At 49.7% G+C, this 24392-nt stretch overlaps 1 protein-coding gene and 1 long non-coding RNA gene across 3 annotated transcripts; one reads left to right on the top strand and one right to left on the bottom strand.

Moving 5' to 3' along the window:
* The first annotated feature begins 869 nt into the window (after window positions 1-869).
* Window positions 870-23932, top strand: LOC102960389 (zinc finger protein 77-like). 2 transcript variants are annotated; one of them, XM_042977712.1, is made up of 4 exons: window positions 870-955; window positions 19569-19695; window positions 20940-21120; window positions 21530-23932. In XM_042977712.1, the coding sequence occupies exons 1-4, from the start codon at window positions 953-955 to the stop codon at window positions 23223-23225; spliced, it is 2007 nt and encodes a 668-aa protein (XP_042833646.1). In that variant the 5' UTR covers window positions 870-952; the 3' UTR covers window positions 23226-23932. The 2 variants fall into 2 exon arrangements, with proteins under 2 accessions (XP_042833646.1, XP_015399415.1); XM_015543929.2 differs by lacking the exon at window positions 870-955 and having other exon boundaries at window positions 18781-19695.
* Window positions 10240-11373, bottom strand: LOC122236527. The gene is made up of 2 exons (XR_006214569.1): window positions 10963-11373; window positions 10240-10450 (listed from the first exon to the last, which is right to left on the bottom strand). It is a non-coding gene; the product is annotated as an uncharacterized LOC122236527 (long non-coding RNA).
* Window positions 23933-24392: the final 460 nt, after the last annotated feature.

Here is a 24392-nt window from a genome sequence, read left to right as displayed (position 1 = left end):
TTGACCGACCTCAAGTCCCAGAGGTGGGGGACGGGAGAGGAGGCGGGGCCTCCTAGCATGAAAGGTCACAGGTCAAAACCCACGGACCCTGGCTCTGCCCTTACTGTTGAGGCTCTTTGTTCTTTTTTAATATATATATTTTAAATGTTTGCTTATTTTTGAGAGAGAGAGAGACAGAGCTTGAGCAAGGTAGGGATAGAGAGTGGCAGACACAGAATCTGAAGCAGGCTCCAGGCTCCGAGCTGTCAACACTGAGCCCGACAAGGTACTGGAACTCACGAACAGCCAGATCATGACCTGAGCCCAAGTCGGAGGTTGGATCCACGGAGCCACCCAGGCGCCAGGAGGCTCTTTGTTCTTAAACAAAAGTCACAGATCCGCTCTTCACCTCGCCCCCGCGCCAACCCTTGACCCTAGGGCTCACCAGCCCCTCCCGTCTGTCCCCTCCTGTCCAAGCTCCCGACAAGGGGCGCTCCGCAGGGAAACTGAGTCAGGATCTCACGGTCCAGGAGGAGGACGCAGGCAGGATGGGTGGCCGAGCTGCAGGCGCCGGAGGTCCAACCGCAGGGAGCGGTCTCAGCTCTAAGCCCACGCTGGCCAGACACGTGTGTCCGAATGACCTGTCACTCAGGACGCAAGGGGCAGGATCTGGGAGGATTGTCCAATCAGGGGGGGCAGGGGCGGTGCGGAGGCGCGGAGGCACTGTGGGTGGGCAACCGCAGGCCCGGTCTCTGAGGGGGCGGGGTCCGGAAGACGAACCAATCAGGACGCATGGTCCCGTAGCGCCGTCCAATCAGGACGGGGGGCGGGCACGCTCCAGAGGCGAGTCCCTCGCTGCCCTGCTGCCCTGCGTCGGAGCGCACCTGCCTCGCGCGGCGTCTAGCTCGGTGTCGCGGTCGGTGTCGTACAGCCGCTTGCCTGGACGCCGGGACAGTCCGGAGCGGGCTGCGAGATGGTGAGTGCGCGGGTTTGGGCGGAGCCCCGAGGGGCTGGTTCGAACCGGCCGGAACCGGCTGGAGGGGGCCCCCGGCCCAGGTGGCACCGCCCCTGGGGGTCCTAATCCGAGCCTGTGCCCTCGGCCGGGAGTGGGGCTGCAGCGTCCTGCCCTTTCCTCCTCTTCCCGGTCCCCACCCGGGTCGTCCTTGGGCGGGGGTCCGAAGCGAGGGTGGGAGGACCCCAGCGCCGGCGATCAAGGGCTCGGGGGCAAGTGGGGGTGGCCGAGGTGGAAGACCCCCGCCCCCCACCTGACAGATAAAATCAAATCCATACTTGGTTAAGGAGACTTTGTTCTTGCTAAAAAACAAAATTCAGCTGAGTAATTGGCTTTATTCAATGATTCATGAATCGGGCAGCATGCCATCTCGCCGATACAAGGGAGCTCGGAGGAGCTGCGCAAAATGAAGGGCTCACAGGCGGGAGGAGTGGGGACAGGAAGTTCTGTTAGACAAAAAGTGGATGGGTGGTGGGAGGTCACCTTTCCTTCCGGGAGGGCAGGGGTCTAGCAGCCCGGCGACCTCACCAGGGCTGACCAGGTCGTTCCTGATTGACTGGTTTAAGATTCCATTTCTGGGAGAGGCCAAAACTGCAATTAAGTTAACTCTTGGTCTGGTGACCAGGAGCTTAGTATGAGGGACTCCATTTTGGCTCTGGTGTCTTGTTTGTAACATTCCGAAGACCGCTGCAGAGGACGCTGGGTTCGGAGACTCCCCCCACCCCCAGCACCTCCAATACTCAGAAACAGGCTTTCTGTCTGAGGAGCAGTGACCGAAAGGTGTTTGGACAGGAACGGGCTCCCTGTGCTCAGAGGTTTCTTTGCTCAGGTGGGCAACTCAGGGCTTGTTCTGTCCACGTGCCGATGGGGAGGCAATGTCAGGGGCCTGTGGGGAGGACAGTGGCCTGGATAAACTGGGTAGGAAAGGGGCGGTGGCCGACAGTTGGTCAGACCAGTGCAAATGAAGAATCCGAATTGAGGAGGAGAGACCGGTATTGAGAAGAATGATTGCAAAGGCTGGGAGGGAGGGGACTGTTGCACTAGAGGCAGGGGCCGGGCAGGGAGTTGGGGGGCTGTTGCATTAGGGGCAAGGGCTGGGCGGGGGGGAGCTGGGGGGGGGGCTGTTGCATTATGGACAGGGGCTACGTCGACAGGGAGGACACTGAGTATAAGACCTGTGAGTGTCTCAAGAGTTGTGTAAAAGGAGAGGAGGAAAGAAACCAAGCATGAGCAGGTGTGGTGCTGACGTGGTGGTTCCCTGAGGCCAGCCTGTCCCCCTGTCCCCAGGAGGGGCTGTGTGTGGCTCAGGCTGAGAGCAAGCCCACGTTCAGGGGTCTGGAGGAAGGAGAGAAGCCAAAGCAAAGTGGGACCAGCCAGCATTTTGTGCCCCTTGGTCACGGGGACAAGCAGCTGAGCTGATCACAGATGAGGCACAAAGTGTGGGTGTGGGGGTCTGCGCGTGGCCCTGTCGTGGGTGAACAGGGGGACGTCCTGTGAGTCTTCTGGTCTGATGGGGGAGGGGCCCTCGTGCAGCCTGCTGTTTTCCAGACCCCAACAGGGTGGGGGAGGGAGTGCCTTTCCCTTCCACTGAGGTTTTCCTGGGAGCTCAGGGCTCAGGTAGGCGTCTGCATGTCACCTGTGAGCAGGACCTGTCACCCTGTCCAGCTCAGCACTGATGGCTCTGTCCTCTGCCAGCCTTGTGTTGAGCAGGTGTAAAATGCGAGTTCTTTCTGCCTCCTTTCTTCCCCTTCAGGGCAGAGGGTAGTAAGTGTGTCAGGTCGTTCCTGTCCCCGCTGACTCGGGTTACTGGGGGCTTTATCCAGAGAGCGTCCCCTGGGGAAAAGTGTCTCCGGACAGAACTGTCCTTCTCCATGAGGGTTGGGGGGGGGGGGCGGTTCTGCAGGGGGCTCCACACCTTCATGCAGGTGGGTGGAGTCATGGATCAGAGGATTCATCCAAATGCTGGTGACGGTTCCACGCAGGGTCCAGAGGTGGAAAACTGTCTTCCTGATCTGTCCCCTGGGAATTGCCGGTGTCAGAGACGCACACAAATTCTGTGAACTGAGACGGGTTCAATTCTAACGGTACCAGGTCCCCGTTCTCTCAAAGGGATAAACAGCTTCCATGCTTGTGAAACCACACAGGAGCCCTAGACCACCCCTCCCACTGTGGCCTTGACCTCAGGGTGGAAGCCGTGATTCTGCACCTGGTTGTCCACACAGCAGCTTGGGGTCCCCGTGTCATTCGGATGACCCGGGTTGCTGGAAGCTGGGGCCTCCTCTGGGCTGGGGACCGGCCACCCCCAAAGGTGGGCCTGGTGGGAGGCGAGGGAAGGTGTGGTAGGGTCTCGCTTGCCTGCAGGTGGCCTCCAGCCCCCAGGATCAATGGGGACCAGTGGGGAAGGGGCTGGGGCCGCCCTGGGGTGTCTCCCGAGGACCGGTGTTGGCATCATCCAAGGGGTTGTGGGGTTAAGTGGGATCTGTGGAAACAGGAAGTCTGTGCAGGCCAGACTGAGGGAAGGCTCCTCGGGGTCAAGTGCCATTGGAAGGGTCATGAACACAGAGCGTGTAGGGTTCAGATCCTAAACTGGGAGGGTTTCCTCTCTGGTGAGAATTGTGGCCCCAGAGGAGGGGGTTCAGGGTGTGTGGAGCTCAGAGTTCAGTTCCCAGGGGTCTCTGGTCCCCTCCTTCCATCCCAGAGGACCGGTGTCAGCAGGGAGAGCTTGGCGCTCATGGGGGGACTGGGTGTCACCCTCTGCACTGGGGTGTCATGTGTGGTGTGGGCGCCGTGGGTGACCAATCTGAACGGCTCCTGCTCTGGTGCTCGGCCCGTTGTTCCTGGAGAGGCTCTCGCTGCCCTGGGAATCCAGTGTGAGTGACACTTAGGACTTTTGTCCCTTGGCCATACCTCTTTGTGCTGGCAGCTTTCCGTGTCGTCACCCCCCAGCAGGCGTCACTCGACCTGATCTCTGTTGCGGGGCCAGAGGGGAATGTCAGCAGTGCCACCGGTGACGTGTGGCTGCCCAGGGCTCGTCTGTGCCTCTCGGGTGGGTGCTTGCGGCTCAGTGTGTCCGGTGAAGCCCTCCGTCCCGGGATGGTGGGGCGTGGGGTCTCCAGTTCATGTTTTCCTTTTGTGGGCTCTGCTGTTGCCGTCAGTGTGGTCTTGTCTCCAGGGTGAAAGCCTCGTAAGTCCTTCTGCGCTGGGGGGACATTGCATGTTGTAGCTCGTAAGTTACACGTTAGTAGGAACGGGGTGCGGAGTGTGAACCACATGTCGGTTTTGGGTCCCGTCACTTGAGACTTCATGGCGTCCAGCTCGAGTGTATGACACGGGGTCTCCTGGACGTCGCACGTTGGTTTATCTGATTCCTCCAGGGCTGAGCATTTGTCACGTGTGGGGTTCCCTCTTCCGTGGAAGCGTTTCCAGCGTGTTGTCTCCTGTAACTCACGTGTCTTCTTCCTGATGATCTGTTTCCTTCACTTCCTGGGGACATTTGTCTGTTTCATTTCTGCCTGCTGTGTTTTCTCCAGGTCAGGGTGTATCATTTCTCTGTGTTGTCTGCGTGGATGGATCCTTCACGTTGTTAGTAGAGTTGAACTTCCCGGTCTTTTCCTGTGTAGATGACCATCTTTTGTTCTGTGAGAAAACTCCTCCGTTGCTCAGGTCATAATCATACGTGCTGGAACTTTCTGTGTGTTCCACTCGTTTCCACGACAGTTAAATCCACAGGACTCAGTTACTGTCCATGACGCTGATGATTGTCTTTACCCTTTAGAAAACCGGTCTTCCCTGGCCCCGTGTGTCCCAGTGTCCCTGTCTCTGCTGCTGTCCTAGGGCACCTGCTGGGTATATATCCACCAGCATAAATCAGGGGCACGTATCTGTACATTCCCTTTGCCCATCAGGGTGTTTTTCTTCCTGTTAATGCCAAGTGTTCTAATAACCGATAACTTGAAAATTTTTTTTACTGTTATTTTTTAGAGAGAGTGCATGTGCAGGGGAGGGGCAGAGAGAGAGGGAGACAGAATCTGAAGCAGGCTCTGCACTGTCAGCTCAGGACCCGATGCGGGGCTCAAACCCACAAACTGGGAGACCATGGCCTGAGCTGAAGTTGGACGCTCAACTGACTGAGGCACCCACGTGCCCCTAATTACTGATGACTTTAAAAATAAAACTGTCAGGTGATCACTCCTTTCCAACATTGACCTCTACGTGAGGGTCAAAGGAGCAGGGGTCACTGCACTGGACGTGCTGTGATATATCAGGGTGGGAGGCTGAAGGCCCTGGAGGGTGGATGTGAGATTTCGAAGGACCAACCTCAGTGCTTTCGGACATGGTGGTTGTGTGTGTGTGTGTGTGCGCATGTGTGTGTGTGTGTGTGTCAGGGGGTCTCTACACAGTGTGTCCATTGAGTGTCAACAGTGCCATTAATGTGTTCAACTGAGCCTGCGTATGGGGCACGGTACTCACAGCGAAGGTGTAAAACGGGCTGAACAGAACAGACCTGTCGAAGCACCTGGCTGGTAAGCTGGGTTCCTGGATCCCTGTGAAGTGAGAGGTGTGTTCCCCAGGTGAGACAGCAAGTTCTCACAGCACTGCAGCCACAGGATAAGCACTGGGGTATCTACAAGAGAAGGCTTCTGTCCAGTGAGATAACATGTAAGCCATGCCTAAACCGTATTCATGTCCGTGAGAGAGGGAGCTGTGTGAAATCCGCTCGTGTTAACAGACGTCCCTGGGTTGTACTTGGACAGGTGGGACCAGGGAGTAGGCACTTTCTGTGCATTTATGAATCTTGGGATTGAACATATTGTGTTGTTTCGGGCCAGTGGTTTCACGCATGTGTAGTGGTGAGTTTGGGCTGTGGTAGCATCTCTGGAAGGGCCAGATTGTTATTTGGGCCAAACCAGAGTTGTCCCTTTTTATTGAAGTCACAGTGACTAGATTTCCAATATTGCTTATCCTTCATGGGGCCGGTTGTTGGGTATCTCTTAGCAATTCTCTAAAGTATTATTTGGGAAGAACATCCCTTTGGACCAAGACAGAGGTTTGCCTCTCGGTTTTCTTGAGTTGCTTTTCATTTTTTGTTTTCGAGTTTGTTTTTGTTTGGGAAAAAATATCAGCAAAAATGGCTTCTGTTGGCCTCCAGGGAGTCAAATCTGGAGCCAGGACCCTTCGTAATGCCAGAGAAGTCAGTTCAAGTAGGGCATCTAATCAAATTGGGACAGAGGAGCCATTTTTAATTGGTTCCCATGTGGGTAAGGACATCTTGTCTCTCTAATAGTCCAAGGTCATGAGCTCCCTTACAGGCATGGCGACTGGCCTTATAAACATTTGTGGTTTTACCCTTGGCGAAGGTACAAGGCCAGAGGAAGGGCCAGTTGTTCAGCGTGTTGAGCCGAAGTAGCCCAAAGGTAAAGTGCTGCTCAGTGACCTCAAGGGACTTGGAGTCGCATCCCCAGCACGATATTTGCCATTTTCAATTTGTAAATAAGAGTCGTCAGTAAAGCATGGAACCTGTGCGTCAGTGAGAGGTGCTTCCTGTTTGCAGGGGGAGTCAGAAGGTGCCGTGTCCGTGCTAAGCAGTCACGAGGGGTTTCACGTGGGTCCACGTGTCATGCTCATTCCCGGATCAGACGCCCTACGTATCGATCCTGAGTTTGAGCAACCTGCAATATTTCTTTAGAGACATTTTGTCCTTTCAAGGCCAAAAGGTGTAACAGGTGGATTCGGGCTTCCCGGGAAGCGGTCTGAGAAGGGGAGCAGAGACCGAAACCATCTACATATCATCAGAGAGCAGAGCCTTCAGCAATTTTCCATCATCCAGACCAGCTTTTGAGATTCAAGAAAAGCAAGAAAGCCTGTGCCGCCCTGGGCGTGAGTGCCCTGGTGTGTTTCTATTCCTTTCAAATCAAAGCGGACACATGGGTCATCCCTACTGGAATATGAAAATGCACTGCATAGGGTAGTTATATCAAAAAGCTGCTTTCCGTGGGAATGGATGTCAGTAGTGTTGGAGGCTGGGAATGATGGCGTGCCAAGGGTTAAATAAAAGATGTTCAGGGGCGCGTGGGTGGCTCAGTCAGTTGAGTGGTTGAGCATCTAACTTCAGCTCAGGTTATGATCTCGCCGTTTGTGGGTTCAAGCCCCGCGTTGGGCTCTGTGCTGACAGCTCAGAGCTTGGGCCCTGCTTCGGATTCTGTGTCTCCCTCTCTCTGCTCCTCCCCTGTCCAAAAAAAAAAAAAAAAAAAAAAAAAAAAGATGTTCAAGGGGCATTTCATCCCCTGGTTAGGTATTTTGAGTACCTTCATCCAGTTCTAGAGTTACTTCCCCTTTGTGGGAGAATGAAATTCCAGCGTGATCCCTTCTGAGGATCCGTGCAGTGAATGACTAGAGGTGGAGGAACTAACGTGAAAATGGTGTGTCTGTCACACGGGACTAGACACAAGGGGGCGGGTTCAGAGGCAGGAACCTGTGCAGGTTCATTAGAGACCCCACTGTTGGAGCCCCGTGAGCTCTCTGCGGCGGGACCTGCTTCACAGTGTAGGTCCCGTGCCAGGCGGCACAGAGAGAGTCCCTCCCCATCTGGAGAGTGGTTTCTCCAAGCTGATCAGGAGGGAATTTGGGGCAGAGCCCCTGTGGTCCTTAGAGCCCAGCCATCGGGCATGAGGAGGGCTTGGGAGGGCCCGGGAGGAGGGCTCCCACCTGGAGCATTCAGGCTGCTGATAACCTTCCCTCACAAGTCCTGGATGTTGGCAATAATAGTGCAAACTAGGAGGTATTTGGTGGGTTTTTTTTTAAATGTTTGTTTATTTTTAGAGACACAGAGTGTGAGTGGGGGAGGGCAGAGAGAGGGAGACACAGAATCTGAAACAGGCTCCAGGCTCTGAGCTGTCAGCACGGAACCCGACGCGGGGCTCAAACCCACAAACCGTGAAATTATGACTTGAGCTGAAGCTGGATGCTCAACCAACTGAGCCACCCAGGCGCCCCTTCTAGAAGAAGGCTTCAGTTGCCCGAGGTGAAAATGAAGAATTTTAGCTCTCTTTCTTTCATGTGGGGTGTCAGTGGCCTAGTTTGTCAAAATAACTAAATATGCAGGGGACAAGGTTTCTCAGCCCATCCTGGTGCTTTTAACTAAACAGAAAGATTCCAGTCCAGCCCATTAAATGCTGCCTGGTGGATTCCACATGTGAAGAAAGACCAGAAGTCTAAAATAAACAACTCGGGCAACAACAGATGTTGGCGAAGATGCGGAGGAAGAGGAACCCTTTGCACTGCTGGTGGGAACGCAAACTGGTGCGGCCACTATGGCAAACAGTATGGAGGTTCCTCAAAGTTAAAAATAGCACTGCCCTATGATCCAACAATTGCACTACTAGGTATTTATCCAGGGGATGCAGGTGCGCTGTTTCAAAGGGGCACATGCACCCCCATGTTGATAGCAGCACTGTCGACAAGAGCCAAAGTATGGAAAGAGCCCAAATGTCCATCGACGGACAGATGGATAAAGATGTGGTATATATACACGATGGAGTATTAGTCGGCAATCAAAAAGAATGAAGTCTTGCCATTTGCAACTACGTGGATGGAACTGGAGGGGATTATGCTAAGCGAAATTAATCAGAGAAAGACACATATATGACTTCACTCATATGAGGAATGAAAGATACAAAACAGAGAAACATAAGAGAAAGGAAGCAAAGATAATATGAAAACAAGGAAGGGGACAAAACATAAGAGGCTCTTAAATACAGAGAACTGAGGGTTGCTGGGGCAGTTGTGGGTGGGTGGGATGGGCTAAATGGACGAGGGGCATTAGGGAGGACACTTGTTGGGATGAGGACTAGGTGATATACGTAGGGGATAAATCACTGGAATCTGCTCTGGAAATCATTATAGCACTAGATGGTAACTAACTTGGGTGTAAATTTAAAAATAAAATTAATTAAAAAAAAAAAAAAAAAAAGACCAGCTGGAGTCCATTGTAATAGCCACGTACAGATTCATCAGGCTTTTGAGTGGAAACCTGAATTTTGTGTTCGTCCAGTCTTCGGAAAAGCTACCGTTGGGGCACCTGGCTGGTTCACTTGTTGGAGTGTGTGACTCTTGATTTCAGAGCTGTAGGTTCAAGCCCCCACATTGGGTGTAGAGATTACTTGCAAATAAAAAAAAACTTAAAAAAAAAAAAAAGTACCTTAATTGCTTGGTGGGGATTACCAGCCAGTGTCATAAGCATCTTTCCAGAAATGGGCGTCTGTCTCTCTCGGGTTAGTTTCATCCCATGTGTGGCCTGGGCCCCAGCAACACGCATGTGGACTAATTGATCTAAATCTGGGAAACCATGTTAGTAAGTTGAATAGCCGTGTTATGTTCTTCAGCGAGCTTATGGGGGTTCCCGGGCACTTCTGGAAACTTCTGCCTTAATCCAGGGAACATGAGAAACATGGGGTTTCAAATCTTGAGATGCTTTACCTTAAAGAGGCCTGGTTAACAGGTTGAGGTAAGGAGGGATCAAGGGCAGGTTCAGAAAAAAAGGGAAGTTCAGAGCATGTCGAGGGAAGTGGTTGGAGGCAGGTCCTGGGTGTAGAGTGAAGCCGGGCAGGAGAGAAAGACCCTTCGGAAGCCATTTGTCATATTTCAGTTGTTTGCCTTGGTTCAATTTAAATAGTCTTTTGCAAAGAGGTACACTTAGATCCTGAAAATATTTGCAAGTCTTTTTTTTTTTTTTTAATTTTTTTTTTCAACGTTTATTTATTTTTGGGACAGAGAGAGACAGAGCATGAACGGGGGAGGGACAGAGAGAGAGGGAGACACAGAATCGGAAACAGGCTCCAGGCTCTGAGCCATTAGCCCAGAGCCTGACGCGGGGCTCGAACTCACGGACCGTGAGATCGTGACCTGGCTGAAGTCGGACGCTTAACCGACTGCGCCACCCAGGCGCCCCAATATTTGCAAGTCTTGAGGTACTGAATAAAATCTGTATCAAATTCAGTTTGCTGGATTCATGACTTCCTAATTTTTTTCTTTTCCTTTTCTCTTTTCTTTTCCTTCCTTTCCTTTCCTTTCCTTTCCTTTTCTTTTCCTTTCTTTTCTTTTTTCCTACCTTCTTAATTTTTAATTTTTTTCCCTAACAGTATTCAATAAAACAAGTTTGGGGAGATCGAAAGTCCCCATAAAGGCCCTTGTAGTTCTAAATTATATTTGTTCAGTTGGTCAGTTTGTTAGAAATGCACAAGGACGCACCATGGTTTTTAAACCTAAGATTGGCCAGGGTCCCAGTTGGGTCCCCCCTCCATGCGCTTTGATAATTGGAATCCATTTCTTGGTAGTTTTCTCTAGACCAGAAAAAAAGTTTATAGACACTGGTCTCTACAGGAGTAGCCTTGTTCCAGAAGAAATCAGACGAAGGGCCAGCTCATTTCCAACAGGCACGGTTCCAAGAGGAACAGTCCAGTTCTGGAAAGTAGTCGGAACAAAAATGAGTTCTCTGAGAAAGGACAAGCCCCTAAAACAGGTTCCGAATAATCCCCCGAGAGCACAGACACAGGAGAGCGCAGACCCAGGGAGTGGGGCTCTGATCCCAGCACAAAACTTAACCTCCGCTTCAGGGTTGGGGAGAAAACAGCTCATTGGGCTCTGTGGGACCTGCACCTGTTTGCTCGCCAGCCTGGAGTGGTTGGGGTCTTCTCTGGGATCACTAACGTTAACCTTAACAATGAAACCATCAGGGGTGCCTTGGTGGCTCAGTCTGTGGAACTCAGATCGTGATCTCGTGGTTCAAGGGGTTGGCACCCTGTTGGGCTCTGTGCTGACAGCTCAGAGCCTGGAGCCTGCTTTGGATTCTGTGTCTCCCTCTCTCTTCCCCCTCCCCTGCGTATTCTCACTCTCTCTCTCTCTCTCTCTCAAAAAAAAAAAAAAAATTAAAAAAATTAAAACTGCCAGTTATTTTTCAGCGAAAATGGGATTACCTGGGAATAGCAGAGAATTATAATTTGGGACACGCCAGCCCCAGCAAAACCACAGGCAAGTCTGGAGAAGAAACGGAAGAACAAAGGGAGGAACGCTCTTTTCTAGAGGAGAGGGAGGGGCATTGGGAGGGGCTGTGGGAAACTAAACAACGATTGGAGCAAACTAGGGGAATCAGGTGTAGTGGCTTCTCATTGGCTGGACTGTGATTGTCTGTCATTGGCTGGACTGTTGCCAGGGCAGGAAAACCCTTCCTTCCTACTCCTGGGACAGTAATATACCTCATGTAGACTTGCAAAGTCCTGTTCTTGATGGTGAGGTTTAGGGCTTGAGAGCTTCCCCTGCTGGTTTCCCCACTCGATTCTAAACAGAGTTTTCTCATGTTTTCATATTCACGTACTTTATTTTATTTTATTTATTTATTTTTTTTTTAACGTTTATTTATTTTTGAGACAGAGAGACAGAGCATGAACGGGAGAGGGTCAGAGAGAGAGAGGGAGACACAGAATCTGAAACAGGCTCCAGGCTCTGAGCTGTCAGCACAGAGCCCGACGCGGGGCTCGAACTCACGGACTGAGAGATCATGACCTGAGCCGAAGTCGGCCGCTTAACCGACTGAGCCACCCAGGCGCCCCATATTCACGTACTTTAAAAACTGATTTCTATTGGGCAAAGTCCCACCAGTTCTGTAACATATCTCCCCTATTCTGAGAAATCTGTGTTACATTGCAATATGAGAAATAGTGTCCTTTGGGGCGCCTGACTGGCTCAGTCAGTAGAGCATGTGACTCTTGATCTTGGGGTTATAAGTTGGAGTTGCACGTTGGACAGAGAGATGACTTAAAACAAAATCTTAAGTTCAAAGAGAACAGAAATAAATCCCATAACAAAGCCACAAACAAACCTGATTGCAGATTTAATGGGATTTTTTAAAAAATCTCTTGATGTTTTGGGAGAGTTGATACTATGGTCTCATTTTGGAAGACACACAGCATCTCTTCATTTATCTCATTGTGTTGTGGTGTCACTGAATGACGTTTTGTAGGTTTTCCATTAAGTTACTTTATACCCTTCACAAGACATATCTTAGGACTTAAGGAAAATTAGTTTAATAGTTATAAAGGCTAATGTTAGAAAGTATTTTTAACACTTAATTTTCAACTGCTCGCTTCTAGTGACTCATTGTACCCTGAGATTTCTTTTTATATGAGTTTGCCTCCTGCAAACTAAAAATCCGTTTCTGTGATCATCTTTCTATTCTTTTCGGGCGTGAGCTACACACTCATTTGAGTTAGGAGTAAAGGAAAAAGTGTTTTTCGGTTACAATATTCTCCTTAGGCGAAACTACATTGTTAGTTTGCTCTCTAAACGATTACAAAACATCAAGCGTGTACTGCACTTGAGCAGTAGAGAGATTTCTCCGTCTATCATTACCGGTAGCTCAGGGTGAGAAGCACATTTGGATGCTTGGGAAGACTCAGACAAGAAATAAGGCTTGAAATGTGGTTTCATGTGAATCAATTTAGAAAACCTCACTTATCTAACAGCTAAAAGTGCAGAGGAGGAGATAAAGAGGGATTTATTAAACTCTTGGTCTCCAACCATGCAAAGTAACCTGTGAAGGCACCTTTCGTTCCCATCCTGGTGGTACATGCAGCGGGGACAGGTTTTAAATGGGAACCAGCCCTTCTCCTCACATGCATTTGGCAGATTTTTTTTTTTTTTAATGTTTGATTTTTGAGAGAAAGAGCATGAGGGGCAGAGAGAGAGAGGGAGACAGAGGATCCGAAGCAGGCTCCGCACTGACAGCAGAAAGCCTGAACGTGGGGGTCCAACCCATGAACAGTGAGATCATGACCTGAGCCGAAATCAAGGGTCGGACACTTAACCGACTGAGCCCCGCCGGCCGCCCCCACCAATTCCTTGTTTTTGGTTGCAGCGCTGGCCGAGCCCTCGCAGGCATGTACATATGCATCCTCAGCAAGTTGTTCCCGATCTCCCATTTCACCACCAAATAGGGAGTCGGCTCTAGATTTAGTGTGGACACCATGGTTTTCTGACGGTGCATGTTTCCATCTGGTTTGTAAGCCAGTCGTCACTCGTGTGTGGTGACGTGAGGCAGGCGTGTCCTCAGCCTGTATGGATTGGAAGCCTGGGGTTTGTTTGTCTTTTTTTTTTCCATTAGTGGCATAAGTTGTACTTCTTGAAGAATCGGTGTTTAATCCGTGTTGCATTTCTGGAATAAAATAGGCTTGGTTTTGCTGTCAAAGGTTATTTCTACATTTATGTATAAGGTTTCCTTCTAAAAAGACTTCAGTCTGGGGCACCTGGGAGGCTCAGTTGGCTAAGCCTCCGACTTCAGCTCAGGTCATGATCTTGTGGTTCACGAGTTCGAGCCCCGCGTCGGGCTCTGTGCTGACAGCTCGGAGCCTGGAACCTGCTTCGGATTTTGTGTCTCCCTCTCTCTCTGCTCCTACTCCGCTCGCACTCTCTCTTAAAAATGAAAACATAAACACTAAAAAAGAATTAAAAAAGGATTAGCGTGTATGCATGTTGCGTTTTAATACTATTTAAGTTATTCTTTTCCTGTGTTGGTAATGCCCTGTGATTCCTTTCTGCAGTTGGGAATCACAGATGTTAAAATACTTGGTGCTTGGCTCACGCAGTGTTTGAGGTTTGCATGTAGAGTGTGGGGGTAGTTGAATCTACGGGATTCATTTCTTTAATGACCAAGGACATCCTCAGATGCTCTGTTCCCTTGCATCATTTCAGGTATGTTACCAGTTGGTTCACATTCGTTCCTTTTCTTCCAAAACACCTGTAGTGTCTCCTCAATCTGCTTAATCTCCGAAACTGTAATTTTGTTTCTTTTTCATACTTCCTTTAATTGGCCCGATTTCTATTGTTATTGATCACAAATGCCAAAAGATGAAGAAGGATATATTTTTAGCTTCTATGACTTTTTAAAAACAGCTTTCATGGAGGTGTAGGTTCCGTACCATGAAGATTATCTGCTTAAAGTAAAAATTCCGTGGCATTTATTGCAGTTACAGAACTGTTCAACCATTCTCACTTTCTCATTTTAAAACATTTTAATCATTCCATAAAGATAATTGCATCAGTGGGTGGTCATCCCCATTCTAGTGTATCCCTGCCCTGGGTTCTAGACAGTTTCTCAATCTTTCTCTCTATTGATTTGCTGAGTCTGTACATTTCCGTATAAATGATATCCTGCTCTGTGTCCTCGTGAAGTTTGTTAACGTTCTCGAGGTTCATTGATTTTGCGAATCAGTACCTGGATCAGTACTTCGTTGTGCGCATTTCTGAATAACATCCCATTGTTTGAATACACGGTGGTCATTTTGAAATGGGTTGCTGACCTTCAAAGTAAAACTGCCATTAATTTTACCAGCAAAAATGGGTTCATCCTGGAATAGGTGAGAATTGCAACTCGGAAAAGCAGGCTACAACGAGACCAAAGGCAAGCCAGAGAGCAGAGGAGAGGGGAGGCTCTTTTATAGAGGAAACTGGGAATTGGGCAGGGGGGCGTCGTAAACAAAAAGTCCATTGGAGCAAGCTGGACGCGGAAGTATTGCGGCTTCTCATTGGCTGGGCTGTGACTCTCTCATTGGCTGGGCTGTCACCACACCGGGAAATAATCTTCCTCCTGTTGCTCTAGTAAAGTGATGCCCACTTGTAACCGCAGGGTCCTCCTCTTGTTGGGTCTGCAGTTGACCATGAGTAGTAGGGTGTCAGAACTCCACCTGCTGGCCTCCTGACTCCATTCTTCACGAGGTTTCCCTGTATTAATTCTCACAATTTCCCCTTTTGATAGAGACCCTTTCTTAAATGCATCATTAAGAGGCAGTTTTCCATATTTAGTGGTTTTGTTCCTTGGTGCCACGAAGGATCTTTCCTGATCGTCATGTCCCACGTCATAGGGAAACCACATAGCAGTTGGAAACTCGTTAAGGTGACATTTGAGTAACAAGAAAGATTAGAGGGGAGCAGTGTCAGGCACTTCTCATCTCCAGTCCCTATTTATGAAGATAGTAAGCGTTGGAGATTATCTCCTCGTGGGTACGTCACTTTTATAACGTTTTGGCACGTAACAACTGGGAAGGCAGAAGTGATGTGGGAATTCCAAATTGTATGATGGTTCCGAACCAGGACCCTAGATCTGAAAGTAGCTAATCGAATATTGGCAGTTTTCAGACTCAGGGAAAAATTAAAAAAAATTTTTTTAACATTAATTCATTTTTTTTTTTTTTAATTTTTTTTTTCAACTTTTTAAATTTATTTTTGGGACAGAGAGAGACAGAGCATGAACGGGGGAGGGGCAGAGAGAGAGGGAGACACAGAATCGGAAACAGGCTCCAGGCTATCAGCCCAGAGCCTGACGCGGGGCTCGAACTCACAGACCGCGAGATCGTGACCTGGCTGAAGTCGGACGCTTAACCGACTGCGCCACCCAGGCGCCCCGCATTAATTCATTTTTGAGAGACAGAGTACAAGTGGGGTAGGTACAGAGACAGAGAGAGAGACACAGAATCCGAAGCCAGCTCCGGGCTCTGGGCTGTCAGCACAGACCCCAATGCGGGGCTTGAACTCAACGAACCGTGAGATCATGACCTGAGCGAAGTCGGACGCTTAACTGAGCCACCCAGGCACCTCCAAATTTTTTATTCTATTGATAAAAACTGGGAGTCATGTATTCCTCCTGGAATTTGCATACAGTAGGAACTGGGTCGGTAGTTTATGGGGGTTAGGAAGCACAGGGTGCCAAGGGTTAACAATGGCATATGTTGCTCAGAGGTTCCAGACAAACCTCCGTCTTCAGCCGTGGGGTTTTCACACCAGTAAAAACAGGCCATTACAGGGATTAGTGTAGAGGATGATGGGCCTCTGAGGCTTGTAATGTTCTATTATGGGCCTGATGCCTTAAAGAGCTTTTTTCTTTTAATAAAAAAAAAAAAATTTAATGTTTATTTATCTTGAAAGAGAGAGAGGGAACATGTGCGCACAGGGGAGGGGGGGGTGGGGAGGGGTAGAGAGAGAAGGAGAGAGAGAATCCCAAGCAGGCTCCGCGCTGTCAGGGTGAAGCCCAACGTGGAGGGCGAACTCACGAACTGTGAGATCATGACCTCAGCTGAAATCCAGTCGGGCGCTTAACCAGCAGAGCCACCCAGGCGCCCCAAGAGTTTCTTTATTTATAGGTATTGATTAATTGCAAGGAGGTCCTTTGAGAGATCTATTTTCATCTTGATGGGAGATACACTGTGGATTCTGCCAATATCGCTTAAGGATTTTGCCCAGGAAGAGGAGGGTAGGGAATCCAACAGAGACAAATGATCAGTGACCCCAGGTCCATTACAGTGCGTCCGAGATAGAGCAGATAAACGATGTGGAATGGCCATGTATTTCCTTTGGTTGGCTATTTCGATTACTGTTTTCAGATTCTGGAATTATTTCCTCTGTCGAATAGGGGTGTAGGAACTATCTCTCAAAGGGTCTAGACAAAGGGGAGTGGGTTCAGAGACAGGAACCTGTTAACGTTCACTAGAGATGCCGCCTCCCCCCCCCCCCGCCCCCCCCCCCCCATTGGAACTGTTTTAGTCCTTCCAGGCAGAGGCTACTTTACAGCAAGGGGTTGGGCACCGAGAATGTAGCTCTCCGGTCAACAAGGACAGAGATTCATTCCCGATGTGGAGAATGGTTTCTCTGAGCTGCTTATGAGGGAGGACTGGGAAGAGTCCCTGTGGTTCCCTAGAGCCCCGTCACTGGGGATGAGGAAGGAGGACGTTGGAAAGGCCGGCTGGAGGGATGCAGGTATGGGAGCACTTAAACTGGTAGCAAGTGGTCTTTTTTCCAGTGTCCTGGCCCTCTGCAAGAATAGGAGAACCTAGTTAGTTTCTGGTTTTATTTAGGAACCTGCATTGCCAGAATGGAAAATCAAGAATTTTAGTGGTTTTGGGGCACCTGGGTGGCTTCGCTGGTAGAGCGTGCTATTCTTGATCTCAGAGTCATGAGTTCAAGCCCCGCTTGGGCATGGACTCTACTTCAAAAAATAAATAATGGGGCGCCTGGGTGGCTCAGTCGGTTAAGCGTCTGACTTTGGCTTAGGTCATGATCTCATGGTTCGTGGGTTCAAGCCCTGCCCCAGGCTCTGCGCTGACAGCTCAGAGCCTGGAGCCTGCTTCGGATTTTGGGTCTCCCTCTCTCTCTCTGCCCCTCCCCTGCTCATGCTCACTCTCTTAAAAACAAGTAAACATTAAAAAAAAATTTTTAATAATAAAAATCAGTAAATCAAAACAGAATTTTAGTGGTATTTTTGTAACTCATCTAGGATGTGTGTGAGCCGTTTGCCAAACTAAATCTGCAGTAGACATATTTTACCATTCTATCCCTGTCCTCTTAGTGAAAAGGGAAAGATAACTGGCTCTGCCCTTTAATAAACATAAACTTAGATGCTACCCGGGTGGATTCTATATCTACAGGTGGACAATTTTCTTTAAAGAGAACTGGAGTTGATTTTAATTGTCATGAACAAGGCTGATCGTGATGCACTGTTGACCTTAAAAATAAACCCAAAAATGGCTTGTCTGGGAATAGCAGAGAATTATGATTTGGGACATGTGAAGCCCCAGCAAAAGAACAGGAAAATCTGGAAAAGAAAGGGAGGAACACTCTTTTGTAGAGGAGACGGGGCCGTTGGGAGGGGCTGTCCCAAACACGAAGTCCTTTTGAGCAAACGGGTTTTCATGTGTAGTGGCTTCTCATTGGCTGGACTGTGGTCGTCTCTCATTGGCTGAGATGTGACTCTCTCACTGGCTGAGCCCTGGCTCTCTCTCATTGGCTGAGCCGTGATTGTCCCACATTGGCTGGGTTGTGACTGTCTCTCATTGGCTGGGCTGCTACTATCCTGCATTGGCAGGGCTGTGGCTGTCTCTCATTGGCTGGGTTGTGGCTCTCACTGGCTGAGCCCTGGCTCTCTCTCATTGGCTGGGCTATGATTGTCTCTCATTGGCTGGGCTGTTGCCACCCCAGGAAATCATCTTCCTTCCTCCTGCATGAGCAGTGATGCATTATGGGTGTGCGGGTGCGTCTCTCCGTGTTGTGTCTGCCCTTGGCCCTGAGCGGCAGGTTGGGGAGCTTCCCCTGTGGACTCCTGACTCCACTTCAGTCGTGTCGCCTTTACTCAGCCTGGAAGAGGTGCCGGGCCTCTGGGTGGTTTTCATCGCTGGCGATCGGGAGTCGTGCCGAGAGCAGAGCGCGTGCGCACGCGTGTGTGTGATGGCGCTCGTCCTCCCGGGTCTGGGGCAGGTGGATACGAGGAGCGGACCTGCCGTGTTGGGTGGGAACTCCACGTTGCTCGTGTTGGGGGTCCACCAGACTCTTCCAAGGCGGCCGCCCCCTCTTACATCCGCAGCAGGATGAACGAAGGAGAATGCGCCCTGCTCACGTCCTCGCCAGCGCTTCCCGGGGCGTCTTTATAGCCAGTGTGGTGGGTGCGAAGGGGCCTCTGCTGGTAGTTCGAGGCGCGTGTCCCGCGTGACGAATGTCTAGCATCTTTTCATCGACCTGTTTCCCATTTGTATATCTTTGGAGAAGTGTCCACTCACTTTCTTTACCCATTATTTAATCATATTATTTTTCTTTATATTGTTGTCTCTTATTTTTTATGATTGTCATTTTTGAAATGTTTGAAATATAAGACTTAACAGGTGTGTGATATGCAAACCCCAGTTACAACTACAGTTGAAGTAGAATTTCCTTTCTTCTAGGTGATATGGTTGGGTTTTTTTTTTTTCTCTCTCTCTCATTAAGTTTTGAGAACATAGTTTTTGCTTAAGCAATCTCTGATTTTTAAAAAAAATAATTTTTTTACTCTGTGTTTCATGAGCGTGGTGTCAACCCTTATTCCTCTAAAGTTATGAATTAGCCTTGTTTTTTTTTCTCTGTTAAAGCTGTCTCTGGATCTGTCCCCATCAATCCTTCAGGGACTCTTCCTTCTGGTGCCCTTTTCCTTGAATTCTGGGCACTGGGTCAGAGGCCCTGCTTACGCCCAAGTTTCTTCAGCATCCAGAACTCGTTTTGCACACTAGGTGTGCCAGGCACCCGGGCCCAGGCCTTTGCCCATGCCCACAGTCCATCTAATCCGCGGAAAGGGTCATGTCTGCCTCTGTCGGAAGAGAGGGGACGCCACCAGGCTTCTTGACTTGTTCCTTCCAAGGCGAGAGCTCCTCACATCGAGCGGCACTGGAATCTAAGTGTCCACAACATCCTGACATTCTGGTCCCAGTTCTTGGAGCTGACGAGGCATAATCGTCTTTGAGCAAGCCAAACGTGTGTCCTCCGATTTGTGTGCTGTCCGAGTGAATATTTCACTTTTCAGTCTGTACAGTGCTGGTCTGCTCAGATGTGTCTCCGTAGAAATAACCCAGTAAATTGGGTGTGTGTAAGTCCATGTCAGCTGTTGTCCTCACCCTCTGTTGTGACTCAGGGGTCCTAGAAATGGAGTGCAGCTCCCCGCCTGTCACCCTTCATCCTCCCACACACATGGGTGATGATGGAACTTTGCTGCAATAGAGTGTGTGGTATGTTTCAGGCCTCTGTGGTCTTTGAGGATGTGGCTGTGTACTTCACCCCGGAAGAGTGGGCTTTGTTGGATCGAGGTCAGAGGAAGCTCTACAGAGATGTGATGCTGGAGACCTGCAGGAACCTGGCCGCCGTGGGTAAGGATGGCTCCATACCTTCACTAGTCTTTTAGGGAAGAGATGTTTCTTACGATTGTCCGATTTTGCTGGGGCCGAGGAATGGGAGTGCGTTGCAGAAGAGACAGACACGGTCCAAGCCTTCACGGAGCCTACCTGGAGTCACATACCTTTTCCAGGAACACAAAGTTTTGTTGCTCTTAATCAAAGTCTGAGACTCTCTAATTTTATCAGTGTGGGGATGGTCTCCAGTGTTGCTCTGGGGCAGAGAGTGCTGCTCTGTGGAAGATACACTGGTTAATACACCTGTCTCATGGTAATCATCCTGCAGTTAAACTCACACTTCGTCATCTTCGGTGACTTTGAAGACCAAATTAAACAGCCCGTCTTCCAGATTGCTTGTTGCTCTTCAAATCCTCCCTCCTGCCGAGCTGTCCTCCAGGGGCAGGACCAGCAGCCACACACACCACCCACCCTCCCAATGGCAGCTGGGACAGTGCAGGCGGGCTTCACTGAGGGCCTCTGTGCCTTCGGAACAGTCCAGCAACCCTCGTTTGGACCAGGTTCTGGAGAAAAGAATGGCATTTGGAGACACCCATTAGAAACAAGACTCAGTCTTTGTTTGAGAAGGGTGGTCGTTGTCATTTACCTGCTTTCCTGTTGGACTTTTCATCCATCCTCATGCATGTGGTGAACCTCTTACACAGGTAGCGTGTGGATGTGTGTATCTTGCCCAGTTCCTTCTTTTCTTTAATTTTCTTTTTTCTTTTTTGTCCTTTTAATATGTGTTTATTTTGAGAGAGACAGCGTGAACATGAGGGGGGGGGGCGGGGCAGAGAGACAGAGGGAGAGAGAATCCCCAGCAGGCTCCAGGTTCAACAAGGCACCCAACACGGGGCTCAATCTCAGGACTTCAAGATCACGACCTCACCCGAAATGAAGAGTCGGACACTCAACCGAGTGAGCCACCCAGGCGCCCCCTACTTTGCTTTTCTGATAATACCTATTTCCACGTTAGTCACCATCTATTTTGAAGTATTTCTAAGTGAATGGGCTTCCATTGTAGACACTTTTCCCATTATTGCCAAAGCCCCAAATCACTAGGGTCCTCAGAATTTTCCTTTGGTCACCTGTCCATTCATTCTGATGAACTTCATTCACATTTGGGATCAGTATATAAATAGAAATCTGCATATGGTCTGTTTTCTTACCTTTACACATCAGATCATTCCCAAGAATTTAAATTATGCTCCCAATTCTTGCAGATTGTTGCACTCAAGTTAAAACTTGTGGATCAAGGACTCAGCTGAATATTTTGGAGAATGAACTATCCAGTGAAGAGAAAGTAGTAAGATTTACAAGAAATGATCCCTGGGCTCTTTTTCGAGAAAACCTGGTGTTTCATAACATTGGTGATCAGTCCCAATCCCAGGAGAGGCGTTTGAGGTGAGTGCCTCTCCCCGTAGGAGAAAGGGGGATCTTCCCAGATTGATCGACTAACTTGGAATTAAAGAAAAAGTATAAACCTAGCCCCGTAATTGTGTAGTTGGAATTATACAATATAATATCTTCATAAATGTGATGTAGATATTGATCATCAGAAACATAATTGAGTTCAAAACGTTTATCGGGAGAACCCACATGTAAGAAATCCTGACAGGGCATTTCTGGGCCCTTCTCCTGAGCACGTAACTTCTTCCACTTTACAGCAGTATAGGCGGTACCACCAACATGCCCATTCCTTGAAAATGGCTACTAGTAATCCGATAATCATTAACAAACATCAATAGGTCATTAATAAAGAGATCACTTATAAGCGTCATCCCCTAACCGTGTGCCTTCCTATTTTGAACAGAAGTCCTTTGGTGGAGAGTGTCTGTGAACGTATTGAAGGAGATCAATGTGGAGAAACCCTGAACCCGATTACAAGTCTTACTGTGCATGAGGGGTATCCCACTGGAGGCAAATCCTGTGAATGTGCTAAGTGTAGAGAAGCCTTCGCAGATGGTTCCTTCCTTGAGAAACTGCGAAGATCTCACCCAGGACTCAAACCTAGTCCTGGTGAGGAGTGTGGCCCAGCCTGCAGCTCTGTCTCGAGCCTCAGCACTCACGTGGATGCAGACCTTGTAGAGAAACCCTATGAAGGTCAGGACGCTGGGAGAGCATCTGACACATACGCGGAGAGTCTCAGTAGTAAAATATCTCTAGAGTGCAAGAAATGTGGAAAAGCTTTCACTTGCACGTCTTCCTTTCAGGGTCACGTGCAAGGTCCCTGTGGACAGAATGTCCATGCGTGTGACGTGTGTGGGAAAACCTTCTTGTATCACTCCTACCTTACCCGTCATGTGAGAACTCACACTGGGGAGAGACCCTATGAATGTATGGAGTGTGGGAAAACCTACAGTTGCCTCTCATATTTTCGAGAACACATGAGATCACACACTGGAGAGAAACGCTATGAATGTAAGGAGTGTGGCAAGACATTCAAGTACCCTGCATCCCTGCAGGGACACCTGATGACGCACACTGGAGAGAGACCTTATCTGTGTCAGCAGTGTGGGAAAGCCTTCAGTTGTCCCAAATACTTTCGAAGACACGTGAGAACGCACAGTGGGGTGAAGCCCTATGAATGTACGTTATGCGAGAAAGCCTATAGTTGTTCCTTATCCCTCCGGGAGCACGTGAGGACGCACAGCGAAGAGAGGCCCTATGAGTGCAAGGAGTGTGGGAAGGCTTTCAGACACCCCCGATACTTCCAGAGGCACGTGAGGATGCACAGTGGGGTGAAACCCTATGTGTGTAAGGAGTGTGGGAAAGCGTACAGTAGTTCCACGTCGCTTCAGGAACACGTGAGGTCGCACACGGGGGAGAGACCCTTTGAATGCCAGCAGTGTGGGAAAGCCTTCACGCGTCACTCCTCCCTCCAAGGTCACGTGAGAGCACACAGTTTGGAGAAACGTTACGAGTGTACGCAGTGCGGGAAGGCCTTCCGTTGGTCCTCGTCCTTGCAGAAGCACGTGAGAACGCACCGTGAAGAGAAGCCCTACGAGTGCCAGCAGTGCGGCAAAGCCTTCTGGTATCCCGCGAACCTGCGGGCGCACGTCAAGACCCACACGGAGGAGAGACCTTACGAGTGTCCGCACTGTGGGAAAGCCTTCAGTTGTCACTCCTCCCTGCAAGTACATGCGAGAAAGCACAACGGAGTGAAACCCTACGAGTGTAAGGAGTGTGGGAAGGCCTTCTGGTATCCCGTGAACCTGCGCGCCCACGTGAGGACGCACACGGGAGAGAGACCGTACGAGTGCCAGCAGTGCGGGAAGGCCTACAGGTGTCCCGCAAACCTGCGGGTCCACGTGAGGACGCACACGGGGGAGAGACCCTACGAATGCCAGCAGTGCGGGAAGGCCTTCAGGTATCCCGCAAACCTGCGGGCGCACGTGAGGACACACACGGGGGAGAGACCCTACGAATGTCCGCACTGTGGGAAGGCCTTCAGGTACCCCACAAACCTGCGGGCGCACGTGAAGATGCACACTGGGGAGAAACCCTGAATACACAATCACGCGATTTTCCCTCATATCTTATTGTAAGTCCGGTCAGACACACGGGCAAGAAACGTGATGTATGAGTGTAAAGAATGTTGGAGAACCTTCAGGCGTAGCACCTCATTTATTTTGTACATAAAACGTCAGGGCTGGACGGCAGTTTTTGTTACAAATTTGCTTGTGCCTCAGAAGTGCCTCGTCTGTAATAGGGATCTCTGTTGTATTTATTTCCACTGCATGCTGCTGATATGAACACCCAAGATAAAACATTCCTGAACACCCCCAGTTTCTGTATGAAATATATTTTGCTATCTCAGACGTGAAAAGACTGTACAGTTCTATAAAATGTGTCTCATTTCCACGACGATGTCTTCTGGACCCAGGGCCGATCAGTGGTCTGTACGTGTATCTCGTCCTCTGGTGCAGAGACTAGAATTCCCCGACTCCGCCCTGCCCCTCCTTGCGGTCTTTATTATTGAAAGTTGTGTCTCCACGTGTGCTGTTGCTGCCGTGTGCCCACCTGTGTTCCCCATGACGTTAGTAAACGCCCAAGGATACTGGAGGAGGACAGTCTCCTCTGATTGTGTTTGTAGTTTGACCTTCGCTCATCGCCTTTGGTCTCCGTTGTTTATCAGTCATGACCTGTTGAGTTACGAAGGGTAACTGTTGGGGGTGCCTGGGTGGCTCAGTGGGTTAAGCGCCCCACTCTTGATTTCGGCTCAGGTCATGAGCTTGCGGTTCGTGGGATTGAGCCTCGTGTTAGGCTCTGTGCTGATAGCGCTCTCTCTCAAAGTAAATGCATAAACTTAAAAAAAAAAAAAAAGAAGAGAAACCTTGTGGCTTGAAGTGGAAAGGTAGTGTCCGGCTGGTTCTGCTGGGTTTCGTTGTGAGCCTTGTGAGGCGGGAGGCCGTACGTCCCAGAGTCCTCCTCTGTGTGGCTCTGAGAGGAAGGCCCTGAGAAGAGAAGCTGTGTGGGGCTTGGAGAGCAGCAGTGAGGAACCGTGATTCTCCATCCTTCCGTGCCGCCAGGGGACAGACGCGTGGGGACCCAGGTGGGCCCGAGTCACGGCGTGTTGTCCTGGCTTCTGGTCTGCCGTCTGGAACAGCCCCCGTGTAAGAAAAGTTTGACATTAGTTCTTGTTAGCATGTTCTAGAGACTTCCACGAGCTGTCC

This window comes from Panthera tigris, chromosome A2, assembly GCF_018350195.1.
Source record: "Panthera tigris isolate Pti1 chromosome A2, P.tigris_Pti1_mat1.1, whole genome shotgun sequence".
Classification (NCBI taxonomy): domain Eukaryota; kingdom Metazoa; phylum Chordata; class Mammalia; order Carnivora; family Felidae; genus Panthera; species Panthera tigris.
The sequence above is the reverse complement of the archived record's forward strand: the minus strand, read 5'-3'. Positions and strand labels throughout refer to the sequence as shown.

What these genes read in the sequence shown, in the direction of transcription:
- LOC102960389 (XM_015543929.2), top strand. Translation starts at nt 19,527, where the DNA reads ATGATGGAACTTTGCTGCAATAGAGTGTGTGGTATGTTTCAGGCCTCT. An exon ending in CAGGAACCTGGCCGCCGTGG is followed by an intron (nt 19,696 to 20,939) that starts GTAAGGATGGCT and finishes CAATTCTTGCAG; the next exon opens with ATTGTTGCACTCAAGTTAAA. An exon ending in TCCCAGGAGAGGCGTTTGAG is followed by an intron (nt 21,121 to 21,529) that starts GTGAGTGCCTCT and finishes TATTTTGAACAG; the next exon opens with AAGTCCTTTGGTGGAGAGTG.